At 42.2% G+C, this 22,709-nt stretch overlaps 2 protein-coding genes across 5 annotated transcripts; one reads left to right on the top strand and one right to left on the bottom strand.

Moving 5' to 3' along the window:
• Positions 1–295: 295 nt before the first annotated feature.
• On the bottom strand, positions 296–8,454 carry LOC115675611 (ribonucleases P/MRP protein subunit POP1-like). Of its 4 annotated transcripts, none has more exons than XM_056318532.1 (13): positions 8,342–8,454; positions 7,285–7,711; positions 6,941–7,037; positions 6,610–6,717; positions 6,299–6,526; positions 5,759–5,877; positions 5,174–5,674; positions 4,353–4,461; positions 3,685–4,277; positions 2,855–3,022; positions 2,482–2,723; positions 1,293–1,427; positions 296–1,042 (listed from the first exon to the last, which is right to left on the bottom strand). In XM_056318532.1, exons 2-11 carry the CDS (start codon positions 7,707–7,709, stop codon positions 2,525–2,527), a joined length of 2,547 nt encoding a protein of 848 aa, XP_056174507.1. In that variant the 5' UTR covers positions 7,710–7,711; positions 8,342–8,454; the 3' UTR covers positions 296–1,042; positions 1,293–1,427; positions 2,482–2,524. The 4 variants fall into 4 exon arrangements, with proteins under 4 accessions (XP_056174507.1, XP_056174509.1, XP_056174508.1 ...); XM_056318534.1 differs by having other exon boundaries at positions 296–1,067; XM_056318533.1 differs by having other exon boundaries at positions 7,285–7,748; positions 8,342–8,428.
• Positions 8,455–19,193: 10,739 nt separating this feature from the next.
• On the top strand, positions 19,194–21,773 carry LOC115675448 (probable receptor-like protein kinase At1g33260). Its single transcript, XM_030598102.2, has 2 exons — positions 19,194–20,043; positions 20,770–21,773. The coding sequence occupies exons 1-2, from the start codon at positions 19,344–19,346 to the stop codon at positions 21,483–21,485; spliced, it is 1,416 nt and encodes a 471-aa protein (XP_030453962.1). The 5' UTR covers positions 19,194–19,343; the 3' UTR covers positions 21,486–21,773.
• The last annotated feature ends 936 nt before the right edge of the window (positions 21,774–22,709 follow it).

Raw genomic sequence — 22,709 nt, forward strand, 5'->3', positions numbered from 1 at the left:
GATCTAGAAATACATAAAGAGTGAGCGCTACAACGTAACACATTCCGAGTCAAGTATTTGGCCCTCAAAGTCATCATTTTACCCTTAAAAAAAAGAAATTTGGAGGCAAATATATTTATTTTTTCGGGCATTGCTTCCTCTAGATATATTTGTGTTTATTGCTCGCTTGACGGATTATAAGATTGCGTGCTCTCGAACTTCATAGAGTAACTAGGACACCATCTATGATCAGTTTGGCTAATGAGGTTCGTATAGATTTATTAAAAACTAACATCCTTCAAACAGAAGTGAACCGTCGAAAACTGAGGCATGAGTTCCCACTATTGAAAGAGAGTCAACTCCATGAGTATAGATCAGACACGTCTATTGACCTTCTATAAGGTACCAAATAAAGTTAGTCCAATAACTGCAGAAGCAGCACCTTTTTCGCATACTTAGGCAAATTTACAAGATTGCTAAACAGAATGGTTCTTGAACTTCTCAAGGGTGAGTACAGTCAAGTACTCGTTTTAGATTTTCTTTTTCCTCTCCATAATCTCTTTGTAAGCCTAGCCCGTATATGGCGATCATAAAACCCCCATGATTCTCCGAACAGAGAGCTGAAGCGTGTCCAACATGTACGTCTTTTAACAGACAAATGGAAAGTACGTGTGCTTCATATAAACATGAGAACAGATGCCCAAAGCGCTAGGTTTACCTTTAGAAGGTGCAGGGGCCTTAGATTGAGCGAAGTTGACATGCTCGTACTTGCCAACCAGCGAAGGCCTCTGATGGACCCTATATGAAGAGAGGGTCGCAGATGCACACTAGCTGTAAACCAAGTCCGGTTTGCAGCATAACATCAAATGAGATAATTAATCTCGATCAGCTGAGTACATAGAAATTTGTTGACTTGACTTCAGAAACTTGCAAACCCAGTTGAGAAGCGAGTTCTTGGAGAAAAAACATTCCAATTGGGATTTTGAGGGACATTTAGCAGCAGCAGATCACAAATGGCAACCTTCGCTGCCTCATTTCAACACCATGTCGGGCTGGCAACAATCTGTCGCAAAGACAGGTGAACGAACCTGATAATGTCAATTAGCTCACAATTATATAGGTATGAATAGCAGAAGAAAAGGCAAAGAAGACCAGTTTTTTGCCAATTTATTTTGTTTAAGCAAAAGTTAGATGCCATAGTGTTATCAAGCAATTAACAAGTATGCTTGAATCCTTCCAAATTATTTATCAAGCCACCTTTGAGAGACCCAATTCCCTAATAGCAGAGGGAATGCATCGCGCATAGACTGTACCTGAGAGACATTCCGTGAAAGCGGTGGCTCAGCTGATGTGGCTGGAACTGTACTGATTTGGGGCGACATCTGCCACACCGGCACTGAGAGGCACCAAACTGCTTCGCTTCATTGATGACTCGGACAAGCATGAACCTGTAGGGGGATGACAAGAAGTTACAAAGTGGCCATAGCGAGGCGGAATATCTGGCGACAACACGACGAGTGCAGCCCGAGGAGAGATGCGCTTAACATGGCACCAGGAGATATTGGTGGTGCTCATATAGGGTTGTAGTTTGAATCAGCGGACAGATGGAAACAACACGACATGAAATGACAAACAGTTTTAGCAACAACCATTGGAAATCAATCGATAGTCCTGTGATTTTTAGATCCAAGAAATGTATAATTCAACAAAATTCATAATACTAATCATGGTAATAACAAGTGGCACATCGTTATATGATTACGTTGGGTCTTTTCTTTTTCTGGAACAAACTTATAAAAAAACTGACTCTGGCAAGAGTAAAATTTTATCTACCAACTTGTTAGTTTTGACTAAAATAGTGACACTACATCCATGTCTCTCACTCAACCAGACTATTGAGCTCAGATCAACCACATTGTCTGCTAAATATAGTCGGCTGTGGACTCCAATAAAACTCGTCTTTGATCTAGGAATGGCGACCATAAGGCTTGGCTAGTTGCACTAGGCATTGTAAAGCATGTTATGGTGGTGTCCAGATTTGTTTACTAAGAGTACAACCTAATCAACTAATGATGGAGGCAATACATGAGAGCTTGAACTGGGGTTTACAATCCTCTGGACACTGGAGCTGTACCGATGATGCTCTCTTGGCACTCTTCAATAAAACCTCATATTATTTACATTTTCTTTGCCTCTTCCATGACTCCACAGTCATAACTCATAAGTCATTTAAAAAAGAGTTAGACCCAAAAAAAACTAGAGAGAGACAGTCTAACAAAACCGTTGCTGCTTTCTCCTCACTTCTAAATTATCCTTCAGCTTTGACACCTCATTGAAATTTTGTGACAACCTCAGGAGAAGCAGGTATCTGAGAAACTCAAAAGAACCAGGCTTTTGTATCTATCACTAGCTCCTTGTCCTCGGAACAAATAGACTCCAAAAACCCATAGACCAATGCTGCATAATATACTAAATGCGAACTCAAAATTGTCCTGCACTTACCAGCTCATCCAGTGTCATCAGGTATAAACAGGAGACAACCATCTTACATGAATTCCAAATCATCTTCCTGCTGTTCCAGTACGATAGTGGCTAGAGCAAGTCTATATGCTGAAGACCTCATATTCCTGACTAAAACATATATCTCCTTTTTCCTCCGTTCCACGGACATCTCGGTCCACTGCTCCTCTCTAAGATGTGCTAGATAGTTTACCTCACAAAAAGCTTCTGCTGTTGGCTTCTCGCTGAATAAGAAATAAAAACTATTATTGCATGCAGTATCACAACAGTTTGGAACCATGTGTGCATCATATACGCAGAAATATTTTTATGCATTAAATCAAGAATAGATGTTCAGGAATGGATGTTCTCCAACCTGCCCCGAACGAATCCCGTTGTGACAAATCCAATAGGCCAACGGTGACTCTCCCTAGCAATTGGGTCCTCTGGCACTTGGATTTCCCATTCCCCAGGACGAACCTCTTTGAAGTATGATGCTGCAGCTGATTGTGGCATTTGTAGACCAATTTCATTGTTTTCTAGCCTACATCAAGTGCAGCATACAAATCTGAAGAATATGAGAGAGAGAGAGAGAGAGAGAGAGAGAGAGAGAGAGAGAGAGAGAGATCCTAAAGGACAGATCCGAGAAGGCAAATTAATGGCACGGCAAGCGGAGGCTTATCTCAGATGAACAAGCCAGAACAGTACAAAGCCAAAAAAGTAAGTCCAAAGCTGGATTGAGATATGATGATAAAAAAGAAATGCTTCTGTTAATCTTGCAAAGTTAACACCTTCACTTACTCCCTCATCAGTCGGGAAAAAAAAATTAAACCCTCTACGGGTTTGTTTTTGAAAATTGCAGAAAGCAGCTTTGGCTTCTCAAAGTGATTTAGTGAAAGCAGGTGGCTGCTTTGGACTGTGGGCGTGAAAGGCAGGTTTTGGGGTCAGAAACCAAAATTTTCAATCAAAAGACTTTGAAATTCAAAACTGCATTTCAAAATTTTCCCAAACCCACCAAACTGGACTGGTGCATACATCATATACTCCTATTTTATATTCTTTAAAAGCGTATAGGTAACATGGCCCAAGAATAATCGGGAAATTATAATAACCAGAATGGATACAGCAAATAATGATGATAGAAAATTCTAGAAAAGCTAAAAGAACATCATATCATGATAAAATAATATTGAGAAAAGTAATGACCTCAAATCCCTTGATGATATATCAGTGAAATGAGGTGCACATACAATTGCTCCTTCTTCGAAGAAACCTTCCTTTAAAGCATGCAGTATCACCCTTAGGAAACATAAGTCATGACGAGCCATGACTCGAGAGATCCCATTTGCCAATCCGCCAACATTGCTCTGGTCCTTCAAAGCCTTCAAGAAACTCCTATCTCTCACCATATTGTAAGGAAATAAAAATGAATGACCACCATAGTTATCTTCAAGGAAGCAGGTCAGCTCCTTGTTTGTCCTGACTACAGAACCCCTAAAACCACACATATGATCTCGGAGTCTGGATGATGTCACGCCTGAGCTACTATTTGTCAAGTTTGATGGAGAACTGCTGTTGCTTGTGCTTCTTTCACTGGAGATCAGAGTATTTACCCCAGCAGTAAATGCTTTGTCAAAAGAGCAAATAGTACTCCATGGTGGTGGAATGGGAACTTTTAGAGCTCTGACTGCAGGAGGACGGCGATCTGCTTTTGAATGAGAAGCAGCAGCTTCGATTGCCATAAGGGATGTATACGCATTGCAATCAGGATAATCCCATGGAAAGTAGGGCAGGTAAGCCTGCCAAATGAGAATTGTATGCTACTTTTAACAACCAACCATAGTAGATCACATATTTCATGCTTCAGAACTTACATTGTTTGCAATCCAGTGCTTCTCCCTCAAACCTACTGCATGAGCCCCCTTGGAAATAAGAGGAATCCAGAAGGCCTTGACCCAACTCAAGGGGAGTACAATTGACCACCTAGAAAGAACAAGAGAATTATGAATTCATCTTTTATATGAAGAGTGTTCTACAAGGGGTTGGAGAAAAATGGAAGTGGCAAGTAATCATCACACGCACACACAGACAGCCCATTGCAACCTCCTAAGGAGGTCCTTGAACTTGGATATTCAGATCAGAGGCTTGTCTCATTACCGCCTAATGTTATTGCATAGACTAATCAACACAAAAAACTACTTGACATTCAAAGCCATAATCAGAAGTGAACATAAATAACCATTACTGCTGCAGATACAAGAAAAAAAATAAAGAAGACTAATAGGTTGCAAATGACAAACAGCTACAGAGCAGCTCCAGCACCTATTATTACTAATTTATTTCATTGGTAGATTATCAGAAAAGCCAAGCACAAGGTCAAAATCTTTTCCAATTCAGACTAAAAGATTAAATAAATTCTCCAAGAAAATCTCTCTGATGATGAATAAAAATGTATAAAATCTTCCTTCCTCCTGCATCTTTACATTACAGCTGCCCAGCTAGGCGTGGCGTACTTTCAAGAGAGAAAAAGATGTCCAGATTCCTCAAAGAAGAAATAAGAAAATAAAACAAAAGAAAATCCTATAGCAAGCCTTCGAGTAAAGAATCTCTGCAGCTAAGCATCCCCTATATCGAGATGTCTTATGGAGCAACAAGCCATAAATTTATCATGGCATCAAGAAATAGATTTAATTACCCTTTGAGACGGTCATCTGCGCTCCCATTTCTTAGAAGCATTATAGGGCAGGATCTTGAAGACTGCAAACTATCTAAAGAATTTGACATCCCTGAATTAAAATTATCCAAGCACAAGAAATCCATACGCTTCTTGTGCCTCTCCGTGTGAAGAACATTCTCTTCAATTGGGGTTCTTAGTCCTGAAGCAGCATCCCACAGACCATGATGTGCCTGTGACAATAGGAGTAAACCTCCTCCCTTGTCCACAGGTTGTGTTATAGATGGCTGCTTTTCAGTTACATGTGATAAAACCTCATCAACTGTACTAAGAGCTATCATTTTTGAATCATTAAAATTTTCTTCATCCATGTATTCCCGAGGGTCCTTGACCATAAGAGAGAAAATCGCATGAGAAGGAAAACCGTCCTCATTGTGAAGCAAGTCACATTCCATCTTCTTTTCGTCCATACTAGCCTCGACAGAAGAATGCTTCTTCAACTGAAAAGGTCTTTCTACAGCGCTGCACAACCAAGCAGAACCATTTAGCCAACTTCAAATAAATAACTAGGAAAAATTGGAATTAACATGGTCTTTGATAACTCACTGTTTTATCGGATGTAAAATCTTCTGAAGAAGCTTAAAAGCACCTGATCCCATAATCTCCAACTTTGCCAGATGACCCTCAAGCGAAGAGCAACGGATCAAACTACCCACTTCATCCATCTGATTTGAAAGAAAGGAAATGATGAAGATGTAAAGAATCACTGCTATACCAGCCACTATTAATTGCTAAGAGCCCAATATTTTAGTGATTTAATGATCGATTTTGAAATTTTAGATTTAACAGAATGAGCAGGAAGTCCAGTCAAGTGGATTAAGCAGTTAGGGCAACACTCTAAATATAAAGCCGAAAGTGGTGTGATTTTCTTAAACTTTTTTCGTTTTATATCCTTCTTTTCTTTCGGTAGAAGGAAGGTAGAAATTTCAATAATCACGGCAATAATTGGAGACAGAAACCTGCTACGACCTATAAGCTTGACTTTGACTCTTGGAAAAGTGGATATACAATTTTGCTACCACTAGTGTCATAGTCCTAATGTACTTCATTAATAAATTGAGTGAAGGAACTATAAGAAAGTGATACCTCCTTTTGACATGCACACTTTAGAGCAGCATATCCCTCAGTAAAGGCTGACACATGTATCCAGACCCATAGCTGACGAAATGGAACAGAGTCATCAATATTTTCAGGTACACCTTCCCCATTAGCGCAATCCTGCTGAACTTTTTCAGTATTATGCTGGTCCAAATGTCTCCACATATACATAACCGGAGCAATTGGCTTGGAAAGAGGTGTTCCAACATGATGAAGCTGCAAGACAAGAGTTAAGAAGTTACGACTGTTGGATCCAAATTCATTGTTCGTGTACCTTGAATTCCATTGAATTTATTTACCAAAGCCCTTCCATATGTAACACCAGAAAGAATTGAATGAGACATGTCCATTGGATGAGCAGATGGAGAAGGAACTAGTACTCTATCTAACACCGAAATCAAAGAATCCTGCAACCATAGAAAGTAATTAATAGTTTAATTCAGATATTACTGAACAAAAGAGGAGATAAAATGATAAACAGTTTGCTTAAGCCGCTGAGCTTCAATGCAAAAAGTTCTTTCTTATATGGCATATATAAATCAGTTAACAAAAGTAACAATATAAACAAGAAATTTGCTCACATTTACATAATGACACAAATTATGCAGGTTCAAAGACAAAAGATGATACCTCTGGACCCTCGAACTGGACAGCAAAATGGTAACTAGCATCATGGATGACTACTCCTTGCTTATACCACTTCAAAAGAGCTCTTGAACCCCTCCCTCTACAACGCAGAAAAATAAAAATATATTTATTGAAAAGTCTCGATGCATATGTCTTTCCATGAATTTAAATTCCAGTCACATCCAAAAATAAACCAGCTTAAGAAGCGGGCAAAAGACAAGTTTCTGTAGAGAGAACCCCTTGGGGGAGAAAAATACACCAAGCTTAACAAACCCTGTCAATTGCTCTAATCCGTTAAAAAATGAATCAAGTCATGATTACAGTGTTGAAAAAGACAGCTCGATTACCTGCCGTGCAAACCGAGAGGAAGGTAAAATCCCCACAACTTGGTCATAGTAAACCGCTTCGCATGCCAAACATGAGTTCTAAGTCTCCTAGTTCCATCCCCAGATGTACAGAAACCACTCTCGGGATTTTGTTTCAGCTCATTTCTGCGCCGCACTCGTCGAGGAACTTTGCCTGGAGCTGCAGGATTGCGATCAGCACCAGCCACCGGTGAATCCTTTCGCCTCTTCCTATGCCTTCTATTGGCCAGTTGGTTGTCATGGGCAGTGGTTCTCCTCCTCTTATCCCTTCGAGAGCGAAAATTATTGCTCAATCTGTTGGCTACGATGGAGTGTAGATTCTCAACTTCAGCAGCTCTAGATTCCGCAAACTTTCTGACACTGAGAGTTCGAGGAGCCACTGATCTTTTACTTCCATCAGAGCCCATCACTGCCCACAGAATAACCAGAGAACTGTTACTCAGTCCCTGTCAAATAGTTTAGGATTTGAACTTCCAATTGATGTGAAAATTCAACAATGCTAAAAACAAATGATATCTCACATCTTATTTATACTGAAGAAATAAGATGTGAGATATCTATCCGAAAACCATTGTTAACTCAACTTCAGACACACTACAACCTCCTATAGCCAACAGCAGTTGGGCCACTCAACAATGTAGCAATTAATTGCGAAGAAATCGCACCGGAGCATGCTCAAATAGGGAAGCCAGGTAGAGATGCGCACGGGGCGGGGGCGCGGGCCGGGTATCGCGTTCCCCGGCCCCGGCCCCGTCCCGTGGGGCGAACCGCCGCCCCGCCATTGCCCCGTGCCCGACGCAAGACAGGGCACCCCGTGCGTCTCCGCGGCGTAAGGCGGTGCCCCGCGGCGCGCCGCCCGGTCCGCCCCCGACGCATCGATGATCAAATCATCAAAGCTTTCAGAGGGAAAAGACTAACGTGAAAAACAAATGCAACTACAACTGAACAACACAGAGAGAAAGAGACACGCACACAATCCTCGAGCTGCAGCGACAGCCGTAGTCGACGGCGAGGTGGAGAGAGAGAGAGAGAGATGGACCTTGAGTTCACGAAGGCGCGGTGGCGAGTCGGCGCGGCGGCGGGTCCGGAAGCGGAGCGGAGCGGCGCGGCGGATGTGAGACTGACGAGAGGGAGAAGCGAGGCGGTTTTTCTTTATAAGGAAGACATAATTACAAGTTCTGAAACTCGCCCAAAAGTCTAAAAAAAATTTCGAAGATTTACCGTTAAGCCCGAATGTTTTGAAATATTTATAATCAGGTCCTAGTAATTACGTGTCGCTCACCAGAATTTCCTACCCCGTATCAAATATCTCGTACTATTTCGATTATAATCACATGAAAATATCATTAGGAATTTTTTTGTATCATTGATTGTATGACCCGATTACGAAGATCAATTGAAAATGAAATATAAATTTCATGCAAAATCGAGGGAAAACCGTGAGTTTTTAAAGTAATACCTTACGTCGCGCCATTTAACCTCATATCCAGTAATTGACTTGCTGTGTTTTCATCGGGAAAGGAAAAATAAAAGAAAGAAAAGAAAAGAAAATATAAAATATCAACATATTCAAGATAAAAAATTTCGTAAAGTGTTTTTACCTTCTTAGATTAGGGAATTCACTTTCTTAATTTTATACATGAATGTTTTCCTTGACTGAAAAGTATTTTTTATTGACTTATCATTTTCGGCGAACTAAACGAGTGAAAGTCTGAAAAACGAATTCTCTCAAACTAACGCACCCTAAGTTTTAATATTTTATTTTTTCTTTAATATTTTTATAATCGAAACTTTAATTAATAAATCATAGGTGCATACAATCACATAGAGATCACTCTTACCTCCTCATTGATTGAATGACAGTTTGAGTTTTAAAGCTCGAGGATTTTGGTTACTTGAATTCTCAACTTCAATTTTGTTGATTTGGATTGTTTTGCATAAAATAAACTCATTATTCGAATTAATTTTAAGGGAAAATGCCACAAAAAATCTCACATTATACACACTGTGACACATTTATCCTAAATTTTTTTTGTGACATCAAAAACTCCAAGTTATGCACACCGTCATACATTCACCCTAAACTTTTTTTTATGATATAAAAAACCTCAAATTTGTACCAATGCAACACATTTACTATCCATCAAGGTTCCGTCACGTGATTTTTAAGTTAGATCTGGTGAGGGGAGCCCTCGTCGGCGCTCGCCCTCGTTCATGCAAGGCGAGGCCAGCTCGCCTGGCCATTGCCTGTGGCCGGGGCAAAAGGAAGAAGATTATAAAAAAAAAATTCTAAAAAATATTAAAATATTATTAAAAAATATCAACGCTAGTATCGGCCGTGTCACTTAGGACGGTCGACATCTATGTCAGCGATTTCCAAGCAAAATTGGCTGTATGGACTCAATTGGCAAAATGTGAAAAAGGTTTAGAATTCAATTTACAAAATTAAAATGTTTAGAACTGAATTAGTAAAAGTACAATAGGTTTAAGATATTTTAAACAATTTTCCCTGAAGTAAGTGCTATGCCGACGCCCCAGCCTTAGATTACATGATTTAATAGTTAAATAAGGCCGATACCGTGATCAATGAACTTGGACTATGCCCAATCCCAATCGAGCCACGTCCATCTCGGCTCCCATATTTTCGCAGTCAACATTTAAAATTCCAAAATATAGTTCACGAATGGTCATCGACTTTCGTAATCTGTGATCGAATAGAGCAGGGCATTTACTTTCTTCCCCGATGGTGAGACCATTACCAGCTCAAAAGTAGTTAGTTCACCTTCAGCACTGAAGTTTTTGTACAACATAGGTTTGAGATTGACCGATACATGCCCCTAGTCATGTACTGTGGAGACAGTAGACAAACATCGTATTGGAGCAGTTTGGTTTTGATACCGGGCTGTTTTGAGCGTGGCTTCAGAACGTGTGTCCCGATGGGCTTTTAAGTGGGGTGGATACAGAACTCAGCTTCGGTCTAAGATCTTCTCATGTTTTAGATTTGAGTTCATTCGAAATACCTTGGAGTAATGTCTTTTCTTTCTCATGTACCAGCTTTAGAAATGAATGGCTAAGGTAGGTGAGCACCCCGGCGGACGTTCATCATATTTTGCCCGAGACACCGGAGTCCGAGGCCGACGGATCAGTAGCTCCTATAATCTTCCAACCTGTTGGCAACAACATTTGTTACCTTCCCATACCATAATGACTTCAGGACAAGCCGTCGGAGAATGGTTTTGGGGAGTGGGCTCTGCACACTAATCAGCTTCATTTCTAAAGTTCATTACGCAGCCTTTGAGCATTTAGATTGAGCTCGTAAAGGAAGATGAAGAGAGGAGATTATAATACTCATACCAGCCATTACCTTTTCAAAAGAAACCCATCTTCTCAAATGTGCTGATGATCTCACCCAACGCCAACGGTATTAAGTGTCAGACATCAATAAACGAGCAATGGATTGCCAATTATTGACAGATACGAGATCAGTAATTGTAAATACCCTCTGCACAATGCTAATTTCAAGTACATTCTTCGCAGAAGAGGAAGAAGAGAGATAAAGAGTTGCCGAGGCAAATGAAAAATGTACACTACCAGAAACCAAAACTATGCACAGAACAAAAAGAAATTGAAAGGAAAGAGCTCAATGCTAGCATTCAACAACCTTCGCCTTTCCCACATCATGACACTACGCATCTTTATAAAGGCAATTGAACCCACAGAAGCTTGCGCATGCCTAGAAACCACATACTCACATTTTACATAGCCTCCATTATTGTAATGTGGAGCAACATTAACGTCTCTAACTAAACTCGACTCTAATGGTCAAAACCGTCTGTGCTCAAATAAATTGTCCTGAATTTCAACCATTCCCAAGCCAAAATCACCCATTTACAGGACGCATGGGTGTTTGGCGGCCATACTCCAAGCGCTTGGCGGCCTACCTCGATCAAGAACACGTGGGTTTGTCTGCCATACGTCGATTGAGGAGGCTTGGATATTTGGATGCGGAGATGCCAATTTCGCCAGCATTTACTCTGGCAGCAATCCGAAGAAGAAAGCGACTTGCCAAGGCTCAGGACTGATGTTGACAAACATCGAAGTCTTGGAGCCTCCGCCCAAATATAGCTGCTTTGTTGAGTGTCAACAAAAGGACTTCAGGAATCAGTTCAACATATTTATCCACATGCACGAATTGCATCAACTACAATCAACGCGCTGATAACATCTACCCAAGTAGTGCCATTCAACAGATTGACAACATCCACCCAACACAAGGTTTGTCTAGGGGACTTAAAACAAGAAAGAAGTGAAATTAAATTAACATGCATCAGAAACTGGAACAACCAAAATCGAGCACCTATCATTATTGAGTATAAAACAAACACTTCAACTTGGTCAGACCAAGAGATTACGAGCCTAACAATTTATCACCCCCATGTTTCGTGGTCAAATGCAAGTACATAAAATACAGTACTCTACAATTGTGCAGGCACTTTCAACTACCGATCACCACCTCGAATCAAAACTTTGCTTGTGACCTGAAACTAAGGAATCCAATACTTTCACTGCGATGTGGAAAGCCACATTCTAGCTCAAAAAAGGCCTTGGAGGTTAGAAAAAGTATATCTCGCTTCTTTCCCTCAACTAAATCGAGCTGTGAAACTCGCACAACACTAAAAAGTGTTTCTAATATCAGTAATGCAACCAATTTCAATACGTCTCATCCAGTGTGATTGCAATCAGCTAAAATGAAAGCATGATGTAAAAATAGAAGAAACCAAAGTAAGATCACAAAAAGTCGGAGGGATTTATTCTTACAGCATTCTCCGGTTGCGCGAGCTCATAATGGAGCGGAAATCGAGAATTCGTTGACGTTGGATTCAATGTCTGGGCGTCCATCGGAGTTGATACTGAGAGAATTTAGTCCAAGTTTGTGGATCCTGAAACCGACCGACTCTGGAATCGGACCGGCCCAGACGGGCTGGTTCTGGGCCGGTTAACCCGGAACGGCAGGTTTTTGTTTTTTTTTTTTTGGGTTCTGTTCGTATTAATGAATGCAAATCTTAATCAGCTAAAATCAAGGGACTCGGTCAACAGACCGTCGAACATTCCACCTCCCAAAATACATTTCTTCTTGCAGTATCAATTCCAAATAATGAAAGGATTTCTAACAACAAAATCACCCTAAAGAGTGACAAAACTCGCCGGCCATTTACCCAGGATGGGATGAATTCCCAAAACTGAACGCAGGCAGAAACGGAAACAGAAACGTCGAACAGAGAGAGCCTCGAGAAGCAGAGTGAAGGGAGGGAGCGTGTCAAAAGTATGACACCTGGAAGGTCCAAAGGGTCGAACTTATGGAGATCGATGCCGGCAATGATGGGGGACAGAAGCCCACTTGCTGCAATCAAGTAATGGTCCGCCAACTCGTCGTTGAGAACGCGAACTGGAGTGCGGGACCGCGAGAGACCGAGGCTCCCTTCATTTTGCATAAATTATTAAAGCAAGCCATTTTGCAAGAAAATGATAATATTTTCTTAAGTTAGACTGAAATATGAAAAAGACCCGGAAAATATTTTCTGTCCTTCGGTGAAGAAAATCAATCAATACACTACTTTTAATATATTTTTATTTTTTTAAAAATCGATTTTTAATTAATTTTTTGCTTTCTTTTTTTTACCTTCTGCTCCGGCCTGTCGCCGATCACGACGAAGGCCGACGACTGGTCACAAGCAAGCTCGAGCGTCGCCAGAGGGCGGCGAGGCTCGGGCCTCGCCGGATCAACGACGCTCAAGTGTCGTAGAGGGTGGTGAGGCCCGAGCTCATTAGATCGGCGACGCTCGAGAGTTGCCAAAGGGCAGTGAGCTCGGGCCTCACCAAATTGGCAACGCTCGAGGCCTTGCTAGAGGTTGGCGAGCGACCTCGCAAGTGGTGAGGCCCGAGCCTCGTCGCCCTTTAGAGCCTCGCCGCCCTTTGCAATGCTGGAGCGTCGCCGATTTGGCGAGGCCCGAGCCTCGCCGCCCTTTGGTGACACTTGAGCTCGCCTGTGGCCGGTCGCTGGCCTTCACCATGGCCGGCGACCGGCCGAAGAAGAAGGTAAAAAAAAGATAATTAAAAAAATAAAAATAATTAAAATGAATGTGAAAAAAAGGAGTAGGGAAGGGAAAATGATTCTCTTCTTGAAAAAAAAAGGAAAACATTTTCCTCACTTTTGAATGTGTTTTTTCATTGAGGGAAAGTATTTTCCATGACTTATTTATTTTCCGTGAAACAAACACTGAAAAAGCAGGAAAATATTTTTCTTGGAAATTGTTTTCCGTGAAACGAACGGGGTCTGAGAGTGAGAGCGCAAAAGCAGAGATGGAGGTGAGACTACGATGGTCTAAACGAGATAGAAGCCTTTGCCCTTCGCCGTTTGCCCTCTTTGCCCTCTGCTGCCGAATAAGAAAAAAAAGATAGATACTTGGCCGGTTCTACTGAATCGGTTCCATTGGTTGCACTTGGTCCATTCGGTCCAGTTCCACACGAGAGATCGGGAACTGGACCGATTCCCAAGAAAACTACCCAGAACCGATTGATCCAGTCCGATTCCCGATTTGGACCGGAATAGATGTGCATCACTGCAAGATGCAGCTATCATATGACTCTAGAAGTAAGGCCATTCCCACCATACTCTTGCTTATGCGAAAGCATATGTATGCCTACGGAGGATTACAAGTATGTTATAATTATGATTCTTGTCCGTCAATTTTCAAAATCACTAGGTCTGTTATTCGATGCGTAGACTAGACTGAAGTCTTCGTCGACATTTGCAGTTTCTTTCTGAATAATAGGCTAAGATGTAACCTAATGAACCTACAATAAAAATCGAATAACTTAAAAGCCTCTTTTTAAAACCAAAAGTTCTAGGCTCGATGTTGAAATTGTCCTTGAACTGGTATGCTAGGTTTTAGATGAAGGTTCAAACTTCCCATAGTTTTTGAAATTGGCCATGCAATGAACTTACTCACTACTACATCAAGAAAGCATTACTTTGAAACTGATTTCATTAAAATGGATAAACGCGATACTTGCGAAGAGGAGAGAGTCGCCGTCTATCTCCATTGTCGACGCTACTCCCGTGGGATGACTTACATGCAATGAGAAGGGATTTGACGCCGACTTTCGATTTGCCACCGCGACACCGTGAAATGAGAAGGGACGACTTCCATGGACTCGCAATCGATGAAGAAGAGATCTCAGACATTCGATTTGGAGCTTACACGAACTAGAATGTGATTTAGGGCTTAGAACTTGAGATTTGGGTTTAAAAAAAAAAAAAAAAGAACTCTGGGCAACACCACACAATGTGAGAACAAAGATTTGGGGCAAGAGTTGAATGACGCCGTTTTGGACCAATAAATGAGCCAAAATGACGTCGTTTTGGACATATGTAGTACGAGCTTTAAATTATTTGCCATATAGGTGAGAGAAATAATTAAAATAAGCTACATCAGCATTTTTTTTTTTAGTTTAGTTAGGCGGAGCTAACGGAGGGATTTGATTTCACCGACTTAACAAATTTTAGGATTCGATTATACTTTTTATAAGTTTTAGGATTCAATTACCTTTTCGTATCAAGTTTTAGAGCTTCCATTACATATATCCATAATATCTAATACGAAGCCCATGTTGCTATCATCAGTTGCAATCGAAACGGATGGTGTAATCGATTACGACATCCATGGACGCAGTCAAATGCTCATACCCTCTAAGTATACGATTTAATTAATAGTACAAGATCTCTCATCAAAACTCTGACAAGGAATAGAGTACTAGCACGTGTGTGTAATCATTACTCGTATGCATTAATTACTAGCATGTTGTATCATCATTAATTAAAGATCACGGCGTGCCTGCCCCCCGAGCTGCACGAGAGAGGGACGCAGCACCATACGTCCATCCATCCACCCCCCATCGCAAAAGCTCTACATGCGCAGCGCAAACCAAACGCAATGGCGTCCAACATTAGAAAAATAAACAAAGGTCGAAAGAACAATAAACATTAAACAACGGTTTACGTATGACCGGATCGAAAGAGGATTTTCTAATCATGCCGGCTGCGAAACGAGCCCCACACGAACCTGCCCCCATGACCTTCGTGATCGCGACGGCATGCCCGGCTGGATTCTGCAGACCTTTTTCACTGGTGTGCCCCTCGTTCATACTGGCAGACAGCATTGGCTTCTTGCCAACCGCTACATTGCTGTTGATGTTTTGCTCGTAGTTGAAGAAATCAAAACGTGTGGACATTCCCACGTTGGTTATCCTGGAGTTTTGTTGCACGATGGTTTGTTTTAGCGACGGCATTAGATTAATTAACCCAACTTGGATAAAGCATAGATTGATTGCATTTGGTTATTAAATGGGCAGGCTTTCCCTTCCCTTCCTCTTTCCACATGATTCAAGCTAGCATTAGTTTTGTGCACGACGGTTGGTCATGACATGGCAGGGAGAAGAAAGCTCATTTGTCCAAGTACGTATGTTTGTATGCTCATGTGACATGGAGTATTCATGTAACAGGAGCACTTATGAGGGTTCTACTGACGAGCAATCTTCAAATCATTTATTGGGTAACAAAACAAAAACGAAAGTGTCTGAATTCCAAATGACTAATTAAATTCCTATTAGCGATTGAAGTGTTAATTATTAGGAATATATTACCAAGGGACTTGTCTATATAGCCCCCTTTTTATGTTTGTCACTAGATGATATCTCGGGTTGCATTCACATCAAACTAGATTCGCCTTCCTCGTTTGAACGAAGGCATGTCATCCCCGTAGCAACGAGAGACTTGAGAAAATGTTGTAATCTAGAACAATAACAGAATATGAGATCTTACGTTCGAGAGGCATAAACGCATATCATTCAGAACCGACACAAATCAATTGATTACTAGCTAGAGCCTAATTAATCGAGAAGCCGTACCGTCCCACGCGTGCACACACGCACTTATAACAGTGACTCGAACACACAGGTCCATCCTCTTAAACGTGAACATCGAAAGACGGTGCAAGCTCGAGCAAACACGCTTACCACCTCGAGCAAAACCTCCCTCCTGCAATCCGGATCTGCTCTACTTCCGCGTCCCGGTACGACTGGAGCCTTTACGACAGCGCCGAATTCTGAAACCGACCCAGCGCCCAATGCGGTTCATTTCCTGACGGTCCCCAAAAACTTAAATGTCAAACAGCCGTCCCTTGGTTCCCCGAGTTCTCACGCTTCGCTGTTCACGTCCTCGTCCACCTTGGACAACCACATTCAAATCTTGCCGAGCCAACACACAAACGTGAAAGTTCTCGGCGCAACTACTACCCCCTTCATAAGTGGCCCCCGACCCATTTGTCCAAACCGACCCAGCAATGAATAGAGGGGTGCTAGGGTCAGTCTTCTCATCGTATACAAAAGAGAAAATAATACAAACAGTTTATAAACTTTGACTCGATGTGCAATGCGGTCCTTGAACTTTTAATTTGTTTAATATCGTCCCCGGAATTTTGATACATGTTCAATTGTTTAATATAGTCCCCCCCATTAATTCAAGTTCATGAATTACATTGAATATTTTCGTATAGTTTGATACTACATCGAACATGTACCAAAAGTTCAGATACGACATTGAACAAATTAAAAGTTCAGGGATCATACGAGACTGTTTGTGTCGTTATCCTTATATATAATGATCCTAAGGATTCGAAATATAAATTCAACGTTGCTTTAATGAATTTGAAGACGGTGGACTTGACTTTGGGGCCGGAGCACGAGGCCACGTTTTCTCGAGCCGAAGGACTTTGTGAACAGCGAATTTCATTCTTTAAATTTTGGGGGCAGTTGCCGTGTAGATTTTGGCAAAACACGCACTCGATCCCATTCGGCATTTATGGCACCAACCATTGAATCCCACCCCCCCCTCTTTTGTGCTTTTTCAATTTTTTGGCTCATTTGCGAAGGCATCATTCACATTCACATTCACATTCACATTTCGCTTTTATTGCCCTTCTGATATAATTTCTCTTCCAAGTTCTTTCCTCTTCTTTATTGCGCCCCCCTTTGCCCTCTTTTCTCCTTCTCCATCTTTCGGTTCATGAGAAGAGGCACCCCCCTTTCCCTTGGTCTGAAGTAACAATGCCCATTGGTGATGTGATTAAATGTGGGTCCGATGATTTTTCAAATCAGATTGTAGCGTTCGTATTGCGTGTAGTCCGACAGTTCATAAATTTATTAGGCTCATTTTGTTTCGTGGAAATTGAATGGCTTAGAAAACGTCTTCCTAAAAATAATCGCTTGAAATAATATTAACTAATGAAAAATGTTTCTATCATCGATAACAATTTACATTCAAAGTTTTTCGTGAACGATGAAAACATTTTTTATTATTCACTCTTGTAAGCGATATAGACAATCGTTTTTATCATTCATTTTTCACAAAACCAAGCATAACTTAAAAGTCCCTCCGAAAGGGAGAAGCAATAAGGAGAGAAACTAAGTTCCCAAAAGGGTCGAAGTCGTCCACATGAGAAGGGGCGCGTTTTATCAAAGGTGTCGGCACGATGTTGCCATTGGGAAAGGAGTGCACAATCCTCGCCACACGGAATGCCATAATTAGTGATTTAACAACCGTGTTAATTAATAATCTATTAAAGTAATAACTCGTTTCTACATCAAAACTCTGCAAAACGACAATCGTCCATAATGATAATAACTTCTCCAGCTACTTGATATCTAGTGATTTTTCATTCCATAGAGACCACTTGCTTTCTTTCTCAAGCCTTCAATATGTAATACATATTTCATAGGGGTTGATCGATTTTCAAGATGGGTTGATTCTTACCTTGGAACCTAAAGCCGGACCGGGCAAGATCGGTTCCCTATTTGTGGAATTGGAAACTAGCCCACCCGGTCTTGGACCCGACCGACCAGTTTGGTCCGGTTTCAAAATCGGTCTCCAAACTGTTGATTCCTTCTTTATTTTTTCGTTTATTCTGTTCCTCACAAGTGGGAGTTTACCAACGGTAAAAGAAAAAAAAAATTAACCATAAGGGTTTGCTTCAAAATAAAAATAGCAAAAGATTAAAGAATCTCGGCCGCTTTGTCGGTCTGGTCCAGGTGGTCCAGTTGATCAGGTTCCTTATGTGAAATTGGGTCTCCTTAGAAACACCCAGAACTGCCCAGTTCAGTTCGATCCGATTCTCGAGTGGGACCGGGACTAAGAGCAATGTGCACTCCTAATATCGCCCTACACATATTTCATCCATCAAATAAGTAACTCATTCATTGTTTTTATGGATTAAGATTCCGTTTGTTTCGCAAAAAAATAAATGATTTTGAAAATATTTCCTAAAATTAATTACTTATACAGCTTGAAATGATTAGTCAAAGGAATATATTTTTATAGTCAACAATAATTTACATCCAAATATTTTTGTGAAACCGTAAAAATATTTTCATTCAACCATTCTTGTCGCAATATAAGCGATGTGATCGATTTTTAAGAAAATATTTTTCAAATTTGATCTCCTAACCTCCACAGAACACTTGCTACCGCTATCTTGGGATAAATGCTATTTCCTAATTCCAATGCCTTAGTACAAGGATGTTGGTCCATCTGCAGGTGTTACTAGAGCGAATAGATGCCCGGTCGAGCCGTATGAAGGCTATCAATATTTTTGTGAAATTGTAAAAATATTTTTCATTCAACCATTCTTGTCAGCAATATAAGCAGTCGCAGTCGATTTTTAAGAAAATATTTTTCAAATTTGATTTAGCTCCCCAAACTCTCGTAACTAAACCTTCATATGCATCATTCGTTTATCCATTTTTCAAGAAAAGCTTATATAAATCCCTCTCTCTCCTCCCCTCCCCCTCTCTCTCTCTCTCTCTCTCTCTCTCTTTGAAGAAGTAAAAGCCATGGAAGCTTGACCTTCAACCCTCTCTCCATAGGAGCAGAATCAGACTTAGACGCTCCCCCCTCGGTGTCTGATTCTGCCTCCTCCTCCTCCTCCATGGCTCCTCTCTCCACCGCCGCCGTCGCCGACGACGACCCGGCCAAGGAGGCGGTCGTTGAGCAGGACCCGTATTTGCCAAGACGGCGTCGTGGTCTCTTTCTCAGCGGTCGTTCCTGCTCCCCCTCCTGGCCCACCTCCTCCTCCGCCATTTTCTTGTTCCTCCTCTCTCTTCAGCCCACCACCACCTTCGGCACCGACACCCCCGAAGCGCCGTCAAGAAACGAAGCCCACTTCGACCCGCGAGTCGCTGCCCCTCTCATCGCCGTCTTCTCTCTCCTCGGCCTGGGCCTCGCGATGGGCGTCCTCAAGCTCCTCCATCTCTGGCTCCGCCGCAGATCCAACGGAGCCGTCGTCGTCGGCGCCGAAGATCAAGAACGCGGCGACGTTGGGAACGGTGTCGTTGGGAAGAGCGGGGCTGGCAAAGGCGACGGCGGAGATGGGTGCTGCGCGAGGAGGTACAGGTGGGAGGAGCTGCAGGGGATGACGACGGAGTTCTCGCGGGCGATCGGATCCGGCGGGTTCAGCACCGTCTACTTGGCCACCTTGGACGGCTCCTCCGAGTCTGGCCTCGCGGCGGTCAAGGTCCAGTGCGGCGGTGGCGAGCGGCTGAGCTTGGCGTTCAAGCAGGAGCTGGAGATTCTGCTCCGCGTCCGCCATGAGAACATCGTGAGGCTTCTCGGATACTGCGACGACAGAGGTGGGTGTGAAGCTTCTTTTCATTTCTTGCTGTTGTTTGCTTCGGAGGGGGAAAAGATCAACTCATTCACGAATCTGAATTTTCTTGAAACAAGAAACAAGCTCGAATTTAACGATTTTTTAATTAAAAAATCGATTTTTTTTCAGTATTATGGGCTATCCTTTTCTTTCAGCTGTGTACATTTTCTTGTTTTCTGTTTTCCAGTAATCTGGAAATTATCATTTAGTTTTTGTGTGAATGCACAGTGACTTGTGTGAGCATATTGAGTTGTTTACTTTCTGCCAGAGTTAGCAAATTGAGGTTCTTTTTTATTGGTAATTAGCCTGTTAAGTTAGAGTTACATGAAATTCTGTGTAAAGAGCTCGGCTTTTCAGCGCATTGCATGTGGTTCTTTGGGAAGCATTTAAAATGCTCAGTGGTGCGTAGGTAGGTGGACTAAAAGCAACTTTGGTTTCATAAATTTTGTCATTTCTGTTTGGTATCCTTGAACTGCTGATGATCCATGCTTGTTTGTTTGTTTGAACCTGTGCTGTACATGATGTTGTGCTCAGATTTTGATGTATGGTTATACGAGGAACTCTAAATGCAATCACTTTTCTCTCGGAATTTTCGAATTTTTCAGCAATAAAAAGATCCTCACAAAGCATAATCTATATGCTATATTTTAAATTTCTCTTCCTTGAAATAGTTTACTGATTTCGTTTGTGTACTGCTTTTCCCCCCAAGATGAAGGAGCACTGGTGTTTGAATACATCCCCAATGGAAATCTCCAAGAGAAGCTTCACGGCAACCATCTACAGAGAGGCACCGTCCTCCCTTGGAGCCACCGGGTGTTGATGGCCTTCCAACTCGCACAGGCGATTGAGCACCTGCACGAGAAATGCGCGCTCCAAATCGTTCACGGCGATGTCAAGTCGTCCAATGTGTTGCTCGACGAGGACCTCAATTGCAAGCTCTGTGACTTCGGGTCCGCGAAGATGGGGTTCTCGTCTTTAATCCTGCCGCCTTCCTCCTCGTCCTCCCCACGGGCGAAGCAGATCATGATGGGATCCCCCGGGTACACGGACCCTCACTACCTCAGGACAGGGATCGCGTCGAAGAAGAACGACATCTATAGCTACGGGGTCGTAGTCCTCGAGCTGGTCACAGGGATCGAGGCCTTCTGTGAGGAGAGAGGGCTTTTGCTGACGTCAATGGCCACGACTTTGCTTCAGGAAGAAGGCGAGCTCGACGTGGCGAGAGCGGCAGAGATGGTGGATCCGCGGTTGAGCGGGGAATTCGAGATAGAGGAGGTCAAGGCCATGGTCGGGGTAGCGAGATCGTGTATGCAGCAGTCGCACACGCTGCGGCCCTCGGCGACGCGCGTCTTGGAGTTTTTCAGGGAGAGGATCCCGTCGGTGGCGTTGAAGCCGGGCCCAGAGAAGAAGAGTTTGAGAACTTGATGGTTTAGGACAAAAAGAGTAGGTAGGTGCTTGATAAGACGTATCTAGATGGTTGTTTCTGGTGTAGAGATTGTATAATTTTGTAATTTTGTTAGTACAATCAAGTAATTCCATTTTTTCTTTTTTTGCTTTTGGACGTTTGTAGTTGATAGCCAAAGTAGCCGTGTTGGTTGAAACTCGAAAGCCACCATTTTTTGTACATGTTGTGGGTCGCTTGTACATGCCTTCCATTGGAACCTGAAAAGGCTTCAAGAAGTTGCTACTGATGTCTTGTGGCTTTCAGCTCAAGCTCCTCCTCCTCCGTTTCTGCTTTGGTTGTCTTTTTCTTTTGAATCTTTATCACCCATTTTTATTGGTTTGCATTCATTTTGGGGGTTGCATCGGGGGAGCAAATGATGATGGCGACTCTGCAACTTTCCTCCACGTTCTTAACCAGTAGCAGTAGCCATCATGGCCATGAAATGATAACTTCAATCAGTTGCAAAAGCAACGTTGCTTTTCGTTTCTCTTTTTAGGGTTATTGCGATAGCGACTGATGTTAGTTTTCTCTAATCGACGTCCCCCGTCGCTGGTCAACAGATCAAAGCCAGCAGTTCCTACGTGCGTGCGGATGCGTCCGTCCTCTTCTGTGACTTCCTTCTTTGAATTCCCACATGGGCTATGTACATGCATGTGCGTGTGAGATTCCCGCAAGGATTCCGCGATAAGCAAAGTGTGGGAAAAAGAATTTGGTGGGATTCAGAATAGTTTTAGATATCACTGTGTGGATAAGGTAAGTATGTTATCCTTATTCTACATGATATCTTGATGTGGTACCTTATTAGATTAGTCGAACATTCTCGTTTGTTAAAGCATGTGCATTTATATATCGTTGGAGGGTTGCGGTAATAAAAAAAAAACTTGATTAGTTAGTGATAATACTACGAATGGATCTCGAAATGGTGGGTCATGAGAGGGGCAAAAGCGGTGGATGCCGAGTGTGCAAAAAAGAACCCGGAAGGGCTGAAATCCCGATCGCCTCCTCGCTTTTTGAGCCCGAGTAAGACCCGGCTAAGTCTTTATGGTGCTTAAAGTTTTCATTCAGGTTGATCCACATTTTAGAGTCGAAAATGCTTTGACCTAAATTGGCTCGAACAGGCTACAGTACTTTGCATTTGGTTTGGCTTTGCAAATGGGCTTTTGGGAAATACAAATGCCTTTGGCCTAAAACCCCTTGGGGGAAAT

Source organism: Syzygium oleosum, unplaced genomic scaffold (genome assembly GCF_021117445.2).
Source record: "Syzygium oleosum isolate NSW1041296 unplaced genomic scaffold, Sole_v2.1 Sole_v2.15, whole genome shotgun sequence".
Classification (NCBI taxonomy): domain Eukaryota; kingdom Viridiplantae; phylum Streptophyta; class Magnoliopsida; order Myrtales; family Myrtaceae; genus Syzygium; species Syzygium oleosum.